This window comes from Abramis brama (genome assembly GCF_963993115.1).
Source record: "Abramis brama genome assembly, chromosome: 20".
NCBI classification, from domain to species: Eukaryota; Metazoa; Chordata; class Actinopteri; order Cypriniformes; family Leuciscidae; genus Abramis; species Abramis brama.
The window spans coordinates 13,014,277-13,026,475 of NC_139982.1; the positions used below are offsets into that span (position 1 = coordinate 13,014,277).

General features: G+C 36.1%; 1 protein-coding gene across 1 annotated transcript in view; it reads left to right on the forward strand.

Annotated features, from left to right (window-relative positions):
• The first annotated feature begins 359 nt into the window (after window positions 1-359).
• LOC311070697 (FYVE, RhoGEF and PH domain-containing protein 6-like) overlaps window positions 360-12,199 on the forward strand; it is a 40,242-nt gene continuing 28,402 nt past the window's right edge. Inside the window, exons 1-7 of the mRNA XM_084094705.1 lie at window positions 360-515; window positions 5,354-7,211; window positions 8,011-8,110; window positions 8,945-9,009; window positions 9,256-9,286; window positions 9,748-9,899; window positions 11,022-11,178. Coding sequence (XP_083950831.1) covers window positions 503-515; window positions 5,354-7,211; window positions 8,011-8,110; window positions 8,945-9,009; window positions 9,256-9,286; window positions 9,748-9,899; window positions 11,022-11,178 — 2,376 coding nt within the window. The 5' untranslated portion in view covers window positions 360-502. The remainder of the gene's footprint in view (window positions 516-5,353; window positions 7,212-8,010; window positions 8,111-8,944; window positions 9,010-9,255; window positions 9,287-9,747; window positions 9,900-11,021; window positions 11,179-12,199) is intronic.

The following is a 12,199-nucleotide window of genomic DNA, read 5'->3' on the forward strand; positions in this document are numbered from 1 at the left end:
AATTGCGCCTACAGACCAGTCCTGATTTTATCACTGGCTCGTTATGGGCGATGGAATAAGCGCCCTTGTCTGTTTAGATTTGAGGACGCTGATTGGCTCTATTTTATGTCATATCTTTGAATACGGCTCTGGCCCAAATGGCACACTTCATATGCACTTTCGGTGCACCACAGGGTGTTCCATTTGTCATTAGGTTTCAGAAGGGTGCTCGTGAGCGCCCCCTTGCGGTCGATATGCGCACTTTTGCCGAGCCCGCACTGATGCGGATCAACACAGCCAAGCACGCACTCAATGGAATTGCGAATTAGGCTACTCTACTAGTTCCAAAAAGGCACGTGTGTATGTTACCCGCCCTCTCTGAGCCTCTGAAGGAATTTGATCACAGTATTTCCTCATTAAACTAGACTGGAAACGTCGCATTGAATGGTATCGTTGAGCTTCCAGAAAACTAGACAGTGGTCACGCATAGCCTATCTCATGAATAAGTGAATATTGTGGAACGATGAAGCGTACAGGTGAGAGTTTTTTCTTTTCTTCTTTTTTACATGGATAATTCATTCTAAGTCACAACTACAACCATTTTAATAGTAAGCCGATGTTTACTTTTAAGAGATTTTTAATAGGCCTACAAATGGTATAATTTAAAAGTCAAACTGTGCAAAACATATCTGTCACCACTGGAAAGTTTATTTTATATACTTGGTTGAACTGACTTTTTAAAGGCAAAAGCAAAGAGGCACTGACTAGTTGTCACACGGATAAGATGTACACTGTAACAAATGAGTTTTCTCTAGAAGTGGTTTGATTTTTATATGTTTTAAGAAGCGAGTTCAAGCACCTACCTTTAGAAATAGTCACTGTATCAAAGAGTCTGACAGCCATTCACGGTCTGCCATTTATTTTTAATGGGTCTTTTGTTTGTAAATTTAATAGAATATGCTAGGCTATATAAATCTTGCTGAATTCCATTACAGCTATAGGGACTTTCCATGCCCCTTCCCACAACTAAGTATAGGCTACTTAAAAAGTAAAGATCAAGTATAATTTTAAGTATACTTACTAATATCAACGTACTATAAGTATACTTGTAAGTGTGCTGTTTCACTTGGGACTAAATTGGCCCACTTTTTAGTGTATAAAAGTATACTTTTAAGTAGGCTATAAAATTTCACACATGTCTAGAATTATTTCATTAATACAGTGTATACTGTATAGGCGGGCCATGTTGTAACATACGACAGATTAAAATGTTATCTGATCTAATCAAAACAATATACAAGTCAAACAAAAATATTTTCTCAATAAAATACAATTATTAACTTTTTCATATAAAAAAATGGCATTTTTAATTTTTAAAAAGTCATTTTTGAGTTTGACAACAAACACACCACAAAACACAGATATACAGCACAGTTCAAAACATAATAATAATGAATAATTTCTGAACATTGACTTTCAGTCTTTATTCACCTTTTTCATGGTTTCTCAATAGAATTCATAAAAGTATAGAATAGAATAGCAGTTCTAATATGGGCTCATTGTAACGCAGTATGACAACGTGCCTCAACTATAAAACCCGGCGAGTTTCTTCTGCTGGTTAGATCAGCATTAAAGAACAATCTCAACTGTTAAATAACAGATATTATAATTAATATAATATAAGTTCTAAAAATGTTACATTACGTTTCAGGTATTAAAAAAATACACATGGATTTTCTATTGTTGCCTGCTGTACCAGATTTGTAGTTTGTTTTTGCTGTTCTTGTCATGATTAACAAAACAAAAATGAATAAAAACCATCTTATCAAGAAAGTACGTTCTTTATTTGTCGTAAAACGTGTTAAATCTTCTACTAGATTTTAATTCAGATAAAAACATTTTATTAATATTATTTTGATAGTAAGATATTTAAAAAGTACAATTAAACAAACATCTACGAGCAAGGACCACGCCACAACCATGAATGTTAGAAATGATTTATTGAAGAGAGTTGGGGATGAATAGGGAAAGGATGAAGTGGAAGGGGAAAAGGGGTGGTAGTCAGCTTGATCTGTTATTGAAGAGAGTTGGGGATGAATAGGGAAAGGATGAAGTGGAAGGGGGAAAGTGATGATAGTCAGGTTGATCTGGGCGTCTGGTGTTGGCGGCCAGGAGACTCAGAGTGGGGGCATCATCTCAGTTAAATGTAGGCAGAGTGATTACGACCCCCTGATACAACCTGGAAGGGAAGAGTAGAGGGCATGATATGGATGGTTGAATGGATGAGAGAGGGATGGGAAGGGAGGGTTCGAGAGAACGATACAAACAGCACTGTAAGGGGCGGTCCAATATAAGAAGGTTTTGAGAAGTCAGGGGACTGGTTGAGGCGTGGCCCCACTCCCGAACCTCAGTTAAAGAGGCTACATGCGATTTTCTGAAATTTAAACTCGCGATGACACCTGTGGCCAAAAAACGGAACTGCTCTTCCTTTCTGCTCGCTCTCGTACGTGCACACTTCACAAGTCATCCGCTGCAAAGAAGTCAACATTATGTTTACAGAGGTAAGAACAGTCAAATACATATATTGTTTGAGAAACTAAGTTTGTTTGCTGACTAGCGGTGGTGGCAGAGTGATCTGAACATAGGATCTGAAACATTTAACATGAACGCGCTTGACGTCACATCCGCAGACAGCGCGCGAAAAATCCGACCCGACAGAAAAAAGAAAAAATAGGATACAGGCTTATAGGTGCACCCACTGTGAGCTGACAAGGTGTCAGTATGCTCATCAGGAGATGTTTGAGTCATAAATGGTCAAATAAAAAGGCTATTGTTACGTTTATTTTGGGGAAAAAGTTGCATGTAGCCTCTAAACAGGCAAGAGTGGAAAAATAATAAGCAAAAAATCATTTCATGTCATTTATATATCATCTGGACTAAAACATATCCAAAATAATTTTTGAAATATTTGATATATTTTGGATTTTATGAGTTGTGACTCCCAGTTCACGTTACCTGATTAGGGTAAAAAAGAAGGACCAAGTCATTAATCTGTTAACTGTTACTGGCCCACTTGCCACTGCATGTTTAAAACAATTATGTCCTATACTTCATCTGATCTAATGTTGAAAAATTATATATCATTCGAAAGCTTACGAACTCTAGATTCAGCCAGTAAAAGACCATAGAACATTTGAAAAGTAACTGACACTACTGGAACTTCAAACGGGATGGGTTCTATGCTCAGATGAAACAAAAACATTAGCTTTTTTGGCAGCAAACACTTAAAGGTAGGGTAGGGCAGCAAAAACAAACAAACTACTTGATAAGGAAAGACAAGTACTTTGTTTAGGCTTGGCTTGTAGGGAATTACAAACCTGCGCACATATATTCAAACGCACATAACTATAGAACCAATTCTAAATGCGCATGTGAACGCCATCAGCGTTTCTCACAGGTTCGCGTTTAAAGTCTGTGTAGAGAGAATGGTGTCATCTTAGCGGCCCCTAATTTAATAACAAATGATCGTTGCGACGGAAGCAAATCAATCAAAACTAACTTTAGCTGGAAAATAACTTTATTAAAGAACTGCTATAAAGCCAAAACAATCTCTGTTACCTTAAATTATACGCTTATCTCTGTAAAGCTGCTTTGAAACAATCTCCATTGTTAAAAGCGCTGTATAAATGAAGATGACTTGACTTGACTAGGTAGGATTTTTATAAAAAACTTTTTTTCAAATTTGTTTAAACTGTCTTTATATACCAGTACATAATTAAAATGTAAGTGCTCTGAAAAAGAGAGTATAAAAATCAAGTGACTGTAGACCTTTTAATCTGCAATAAACACAGCTCATTATTTCCATCCGGGACAAAACAATTGATTGGTTTGGGCGACTGTCACTCTCTCTCGCAAGTCGCAACCATGGCTACCACCCCTGTTGCTACAAGATCTGCCCATATGCGCGCACCCGTTTGATTTGAGGAGTGCAAGAGAGGCGCGGAACCTATGAAGAGTAAAATTATGGCAGAAAAAGAGCATTCAAAATTCAAAGCACCTGCATATGCAGTCAGCGAAGGCAAACAAGGCAAAAACTACTTCCTCGGACCCTGGTTGCCCGCACTCTTGAACGACCTCCTCTGCTTCGCCCTCGACCCCGGACCTGTCCTCGAACCGACGATGCGGTACTTGTCTCCAGAGTGTAGTCCTCATCAGAGTCAACAATGTTTTCATCATGGAAACTCTTACATGCATATGTTATGAATCTTACACGAAATTCACCTTCATCACAGTGTAACTGATGGTAATAGAAAAACGTGTATCAATGCAACCTGTTTTTAGCTTTGCCTTATAAATATAGCTCGTTACCTATAGCCTAAATATAGCTCGTTACCGAATCAAACAAAATATATTTTAAACTTTACCAGTATCGATATGCTAGCTTGATAGTGAGTACTAAAAGCCATCTTATTTGTTTATATTTATAGTGATAAAGTTAGGTATTTTATTACATGTGATTATGACATGATGTCACTGCATGCACTGCGCTCCTTCCTCTCCACTCGTCTCAGGTAAATAAATGCGTCTTCCAGCTGAGCCTGAGCGTTTGGCGTCGCACGTTCATGTGTTTTGGGGGCGTGGCTTTGGAAGGAGCTCAGAAGGGAGGGGATGGAGTGAATGGAAATAATTAGCTGTGTTTACAACAGTCGTGAGAGGTCTACAGACACTCGATTTTTATACTCTCTTTTTCAGAGTACTTACATTTTAATTATGTATAGGTATATAAAGACAGTTTAAACAAATTTGGAATGTTTTTTTTTTAGAAAAATTATTATAATTATAGATAATTATTTCTCATGGAAGTTTTGAAAACAATTTTGTGGGTTTTTATTACTTTATCACAGAATCTGAAGAGTTTTCTGGTATCTGCTCTGTTACTTGCATCCTCTTTTCTCTAAACTCATTCCTTCTACCGTAAAATGAGCTAGTCGTGAAGCCCTGAAAGAAAATATCCAGTTAAAATTACCAAGATATAGTCACCTAGACATGCTAATATCAGTTTAACCTGTAACCTGTAACCTGTAATGTCCTGCACCACCGGTAGCCATGTTGGATTTAGGTCAGGCTTACTAATTGATCACAAAAAACTTGAAGCAAATCATGTGACCAGCATACTAAAGACAGACCAGGCTGTGATAAATGATAAAAGGATTTGATGAAAAAATTTAACTCGTGGTTCATGTTGCCTGTTTTAGGGCTAGTCAACTCCATGAAAAAGTGTCTCAGGGACAAAATGTGATTTAATGGTCAACTGTATTTCAACCAGAGTGTTCTTTCCTTGTTTTTCTGTCTCCATGTGCTTTTTTTTTCTCAGTGGGTGATCAGAAACCACTGGTGGCTCCAAAACCAAAGGTTCTCCCAGCACCAGTGCAAACAGAACATCCACCTGCTTCCAAGTTGTGTGTTTACCAACATAACTCACCAGCTGTTGAAAGTAAAGTTAAGCCTGAAGTAGCACCAAAACCACGCCTTTTCAAACCTCCCTCTCCTTTCAATTCAAAACATCTCACATCCAATGAGGTCCATCAACCTATTTTACAAGAAAAGTCTGACATCACAAAGAATGTTGGCGTTCTAAATTTCAGAAATGGAATGCACACTGGGAACAACAAGCCAAAGTGGGATTACATAATTCCAATCTGTGTGTGCAATGACCGAAATTGTGCTGATTGCTCACCGAAGGAAAACAACCAAAATGTTAATCAACATGGGAACAGTCCTGATACGTGTAAAGCAGGAAATACAGAAAGTCCCGGAAAGAGTTCATCCAAACCTCCGCTGAGAACACCGGAGGAAGAAAAGCATTTGGTGACACCTATTTTGTCAAACTGCATCTCTGGACTCCACTCATTCAATAACAATAATCTCCATCCAATTGAAAAATCTCAGAAAACATCTCAGATCCAGAACAAGGAGCCTTTGAAGGCGAATCAGTGTGGTTCTGAGATGCAAACGACCAAGAAACACCAAAAAAACATAGTCTCTAGTGTTAATTCATCTGTTGATAGTGGCCAAACACCAGAGCCTCTAAAATGTAGTGTGCATTATAGTCCGCCCCCTACTAAGCCTCTTAAGAAAGCACCACCAGTAGCCATGCAGCGCAAAAATAAGATGGAACAACCCAATGTTATCCATCAGGAGTCAGCAGGCCTTACCAAGTTTACTGTCTTACCTGTTGATGTAAACAATCCAGATCCATTATGGAGAGAAAGTCCTAACAAGATGAACATCAATGCTGTAAGACATTCTAGAGAGAACAAAGGTCCTCAGGCCATAAGGAGCTTTAAACAGTGTAACAGCCAGGGCACCCCAGTACCTGTCCCACGCCAGAAAATCCCTCAGCTGCAACAAAATAAAACCCAGCAATTTAGTGTACAGGGGACTGAAAATAAAGAACAAAATCTGTATGTATCTCCTGAGGTATCAAGCAATACCCATCTGAAGAAGTCATCCCAGAAACCTCAACCTGATGTCCGAAGGCACGATAACATTGGGTCTACAGAACTTTCAGTAGATGGACTTCCTAAAAAGACTCTGGCATTCAAAGGTCCACTGAGAAATGATGGTCACATTAATGCAATAAATACTGAAGTAAATCCCCCTCTTGCATTTGAAGGACAAATTGTCAATCAGAACCAAGCAAGTGATGTGCCAAAAAAGAAGACCGGCTTTACTCTCAAGCCTAAATCAAAGTCCTTATCCTCAGCAGATATACGTAAACCTGATGGCCTCAATAAGACCTCCTTTCTAAGGATCGTGGACCTTGACGGTGTCAAAAAGGTTCCCAAGTTATCTGTCAAGAGTGGGCAGGCCCTTGATCTCACTCCAGTTATGAATGAGCAGTCAGTGGATACAGAGGAAAGCCAATGTGAAATCTGCTCTCATACACTGGTGTCACTGCACAATGGTCACCTTGATGCGAATATACCTCAAGTTGAGCAGAGTGTAGATGAAGATCTTCCCAAACTTCTAGAGAATTCTGGTGAATCTGAACATGCATATGAAGATATCCCAGAATATGAAAACCTGCCTCCTTTTAGCACTACAAAGGCACAGGATGCTGATAAATACCCAAATCAGTCAACAATGTATGAGGATGATGGTATTTATGAAATTCCAGATGTATTCCCTGAACACTGTGCAGACACCAAAAAGCAGCAGTTTCTTAAAAGGTACAATTTTAGGTGAAACAGATGAATAATTTCATTCCTGAATAGTAGCAGTAGCAAAATGAAGTACTGAATTTGATTAGCAAAATATAGAATTGCAATTAAAATTTGAATTTATTTGCTGAAAATAACTCATATTTAACTAGGAAAGCAACGTTTTTGGCGAAGGCTAAGTAAAAGTAAAAATCCTTGACGTTTATGGGCCTTATGGAGGGACAAACATTTATACTTTGATTATACCGTCAAATTTACAAATGTATGAATTTAATTAAAATCTATACCAATAATAATAAATCCCCTAGTCTTGGTTAAAAATATACAATGGCCCTAAAAGGTATTTGGACACTTAAGCAAATCTTAAAAATGTATGGATGTAATTTCTTTAGATAATTAATTTAGATTTAATCAACACTATCAAAAATAAACAGATTTCGCTGGAAATTAGTCTGGGCTGTTTTCTTGTTTACACTCCAATAATTAGACACTTCCTGGCTAACAGCAAAAACAAAACTTTAGGTAAATACAAAGTGAAGAAGTTTAGTTTGATTTATGTGACACCTGTTTGACATGGAATTTAAAGAATGGGTGCAGCATTCTAAACAGGTGTTGCTGAATCATTTTACCTTTGACCGACATCTAGTTCATACTACAGATTCTGAGACATTACTATTGACTCTTCTGCTTCTGTATTGTAGCTATTATGGCGGGAATAACCGAAATTTAGTGTTTTTGGGTTGTGACACCTCTTCAGTTCAACTCACATACTTTTTAAAATCTGGGAGGCTTTTTGATTTCTTTTCAGAAATATGTTGGAAGAAGTGCAAGAATTGGAGGATATGCATTCGGAAGAAGATGAATGCAGCTCAGAAGAGGAGGATAACACCATCAATAGAGAAAAACAGGTACTGTATTCACATTTACGGGATATTAAGACATATTTAAGGGTGTTTTCACAAGTGGTCCTTTCCAGGGTTCTGAGCACGGTTTGGGCCCATATGTGAACACTCCAAATGATCTCAGACCCTTTTAAAGCAAACTGAACCAAGACCATCTCAGGAGGTGGCCAGAGTATGGTTCCCTCTCAGCTAATGATATTCACTAAAAACATACATAGCCTACATTGTGAAATCCATTTGTAAATTCCAATTTATTTTGGTCATCAGATACACCAGATGTACATTCATCATGTCTGCTTCTGCTGGCAGATCTCTCCAAATTATTTATTCATGACATGCACTTGTCTGTGATTTCAACCGCTTCCAAACTCTCCAGACACAACTGTGTGAACGCCTTGTTTGTATTTTTGTGTTAAGCCCGCAAGATATTTAATTATATTATTAAACCACTGCATGGAATGCTTAACGTAGTGTATGTTCAATAGTAAATGGAGTAAATAATTGCTAGTTCTCATAATGATTTCACCAGTAGATTTAAAAAAGCAACAGTATGAACACAGAGAGGTCCCCATTATTACTATTACTTGGATCTGAGCTTTTAAAGGGGACTCAAGTGTGAAAGCACCCTAAATGTTATGAAATATTCTAACACTTTATAAGATATAACACTTCATTGTTCCTAAAATATAAATGTTATATATTTATAGAAATATTACAGAACAGCATATGCAAAGATAAAACGGTCAAGTGCAATTTATAAATACGTTCTATATATAGTTTGCATAATTAGCTACAGCTAAATATTCAATTTAGTAATATATATATATTTTTTTTTTCTAGACTGAGGAGAAGAAGACCAATAAAACTAAACACATCGTAAATGAGATCTTGTCTTCTGAGAAAATGTAAGTCTGTTTTATCCAGTCAAACCTTTTGTTAAATTTCTGGTTACCACATGTGTCAAGTTTTGTGATATGTGGATGTTACTTTCTGGAAAAGAGTTTCATCAAATTCTCCTTTTGTGTTCCAGAGAATAAAAAAAGTCACAATTTGGATCTTAATGTTTGCATAAATTAGTCCTCTTTTAATAAATGTATAATTTTTTATGTTTTTCTTTATTATACTTTTTCTCTTATTATACTTTTTCACAGATTTGTGCAAGTACTAAAGCTCCTCCATGTAGTAAGTGTTTTCTATAACTTGTTGAACTGATTTAGGTGCAGTCACGTTAGGTAGGAAACATTACATAAAAGCCCTGATTTTTCACTCATTTCATGAAATGTGAGTTAATCAGTCACATGGGTTCTTTTCTAAATCTGCTTTTTTTGCTTCATCTGCTTCTTATACTTTATTATTACTTGCAGTCAGTGTTGGGAATCTTTTACTTTTACTGCATTTATCAGTGTTTTGTTGGAATTTTTTTATTCAAATGGCAATTCAGTAGCTTCAATGTGGGGAATATGGCAGTGAAGTTCAGTGGTAGTAAATAGCCTATATCATGGTGTTTTTACTGTGTTAAGAAACAAAGATTTTGGCCATTATCAGTGCTTTTGTTGTTACCAATGGTAAAATGTCATTATAGTGACTCCTAAAATAATGATTTACTTTTCTATAGTTTAATCTCACTTCCCTAAACCTTGCAGGATTTTCGTGAAGCGGTACTGAAGGCCTCCTGTCAGGCGGGAAAAGCCGTAATCGATGAGCGAGTCGTGAACCAGATCTTGTGTTCTTTGCCTCAGCTGTACGAGCTAAATTGCAACCTGTTGAAAGAGCTGGAAGAACGGGTTGCTCACTGGTAATGCAACTGCACCAACATCAACTGATACCAGAAAGCAGCAATCTTGCATACCTTCTTATTTATATTTAAACAATGGGAAGTCACCCTTACAGTAGCTGTACAGTGCATTTGTAGGTTTGCCGTGATTTCATGGAAATTGTTACTGTAGAAACCGTTGAAAACCACATCATGTTTGTTATAGCTAGGCTAGTGAAAGAAATCAGATAAATGGGCATATAACAGTGGCATATAAAAGAAAAAAAAATGTTTATAACAATTGTGTCATGTTCTTAAAAATGGGTAGGATGTCCCGTTGAGCCACCTCTCTGACCAGGGCCCTTGGAATCATCCTAACCTTCCCTCACGTTACAGTGCCCCTGCTCGTCATAGAAAATGTGTTTTCATGTCTTTGTATTTATGAATTGCAGTTTTAATGTATTGAAAAATATGAGCATCATTGACCTATATACTCATTGGGTCTAATTCCTTAAAGCATTTTACCCACAAAAGGTCTGGAAACTAGATATGACTAGTAATTTTCAGTCATTGAAAAAAATGGCATTCTAAATTTTTGGTAACATTTTAGTTTAGGGTCCAATTCTCACTATTAACTAGTTGCTTATTAGCATGCATATTACTAGGATATTGGCTGTTTATTAGTACTTATAAAGCACATATTAATGCCCTACTCTGCATGACCATATACTCATATACTACATCCCTCAATCATACCTCATACCTAAACTTAACAACTACCTTACTAACTACTATTACTATTAATAAACAGTAATTATGAGTTTATTGAGGCAAAATTCATAGTTAGTGAGAATTAAACTAAACTAAAGTGTGACCAAATTATTGATAAAAACTAAAGGGTTTATTTAAAAAATGAATATTTAAAAATGAATTGGACTGCTCTGTCCTTCTGGGTCAACATTCTTTTGAGTCTTTTGAATTAAATAAGTTGATCTTGTTCACAAAACTGGTCTGAATGATTCGAAAAGGGCAATCTTCAAAATATCTTTTGAGTTCCATGGATGATCGAAAGTTACATGGGTTTAGACAACATGTGTAAACAATGATGCCGGATTGTATTTTTATATGAACTAGTCTATTTATATAAGTTTCTTGTTAAAACAGGAACAAGCATTGTGGTGTAGCAGATATATTTGTGAAGAAAGGACCGTATCTCAAAATGTACTCCAATTATATTTGTGAGTTCGACAAGAATGTGGCACTTCTAGAAGAGCATTGCCGGAAAAACCCAGCATTTGCCAAAGTCGTCAAAGAGTTTGAGGTAATAGAACCACTCCGACCTGTTTTTAATTCATACCTAAATGCCTTTGTAGTGACTTGAATAGTCTCTTGGGTGTTTTAATCTTTCTTTCTTTTTACATTCTTAAAAACTACCCTAGTGAAAAATAAATATACTAAAATGTATTTGAAATACATTTATTTTATGCTAAGTATACTTTAAATGCAGTTACATATTTATTTACTTGTGTAATATAAATACCCTGCAATGGAATACTAAATTGGTATACTTAAAGTCTGCTAAATTAGAACAACTCATTTTGTACATAATGCACTTTAATTATCCGTAAATAATGCTGAGGTCCAACTAAAGATATACTTAAGTATATTTAATTGTGCTAAAGTGGAACTATTGCAAGTAGGCCTATACTTTAGGTACACTTTAAATATCTTGCATTTAAATTATATAGTGATCATACTATCCTTAATAATAGTGATATTAAACACATTTTAGGCTAATGCATTGTGTAATAAAGAAGAACTCCAAATAAAGTTTAATTATAATATTTATAATATCAGTAAGTCTCAAGCAATATGTCAGTAAATCTATAAATGGGTTTGTAGAATACTTAGTATGAAATAAATGTAGGCCTATTTTAAATACATTTTGGCATAGGTTTTTTCGGTAACTCTTAAGAAAACCCAAAGTTACCAAAACTCATAATTACGAGTTGTGCTGATGTTCAATGTACATTTTAATGCGTAAATACGTTCTTTCTGACATGACTTGTAAACACCATAAATGCTGTAGACTTATCCGTCTGGCATGGCTGCTCTAACTTTAACCTTTAATGATGGTTAATGATAAATGTTCGCTATTAGGTGCAATTAAAATGCATTTAGTACAAAATTAGTTGTTTCAATTTAACAGACTTTTAAGTATACCTATTTATAGTGGGCCACAAATACATTTAGTTATTCTAAAGTACATATGAATAAATTGTGCTTAAGTATACTATTTTTTCACTAGGGTACTAACAAAAATTAATCTTCTGTCTTTCTTT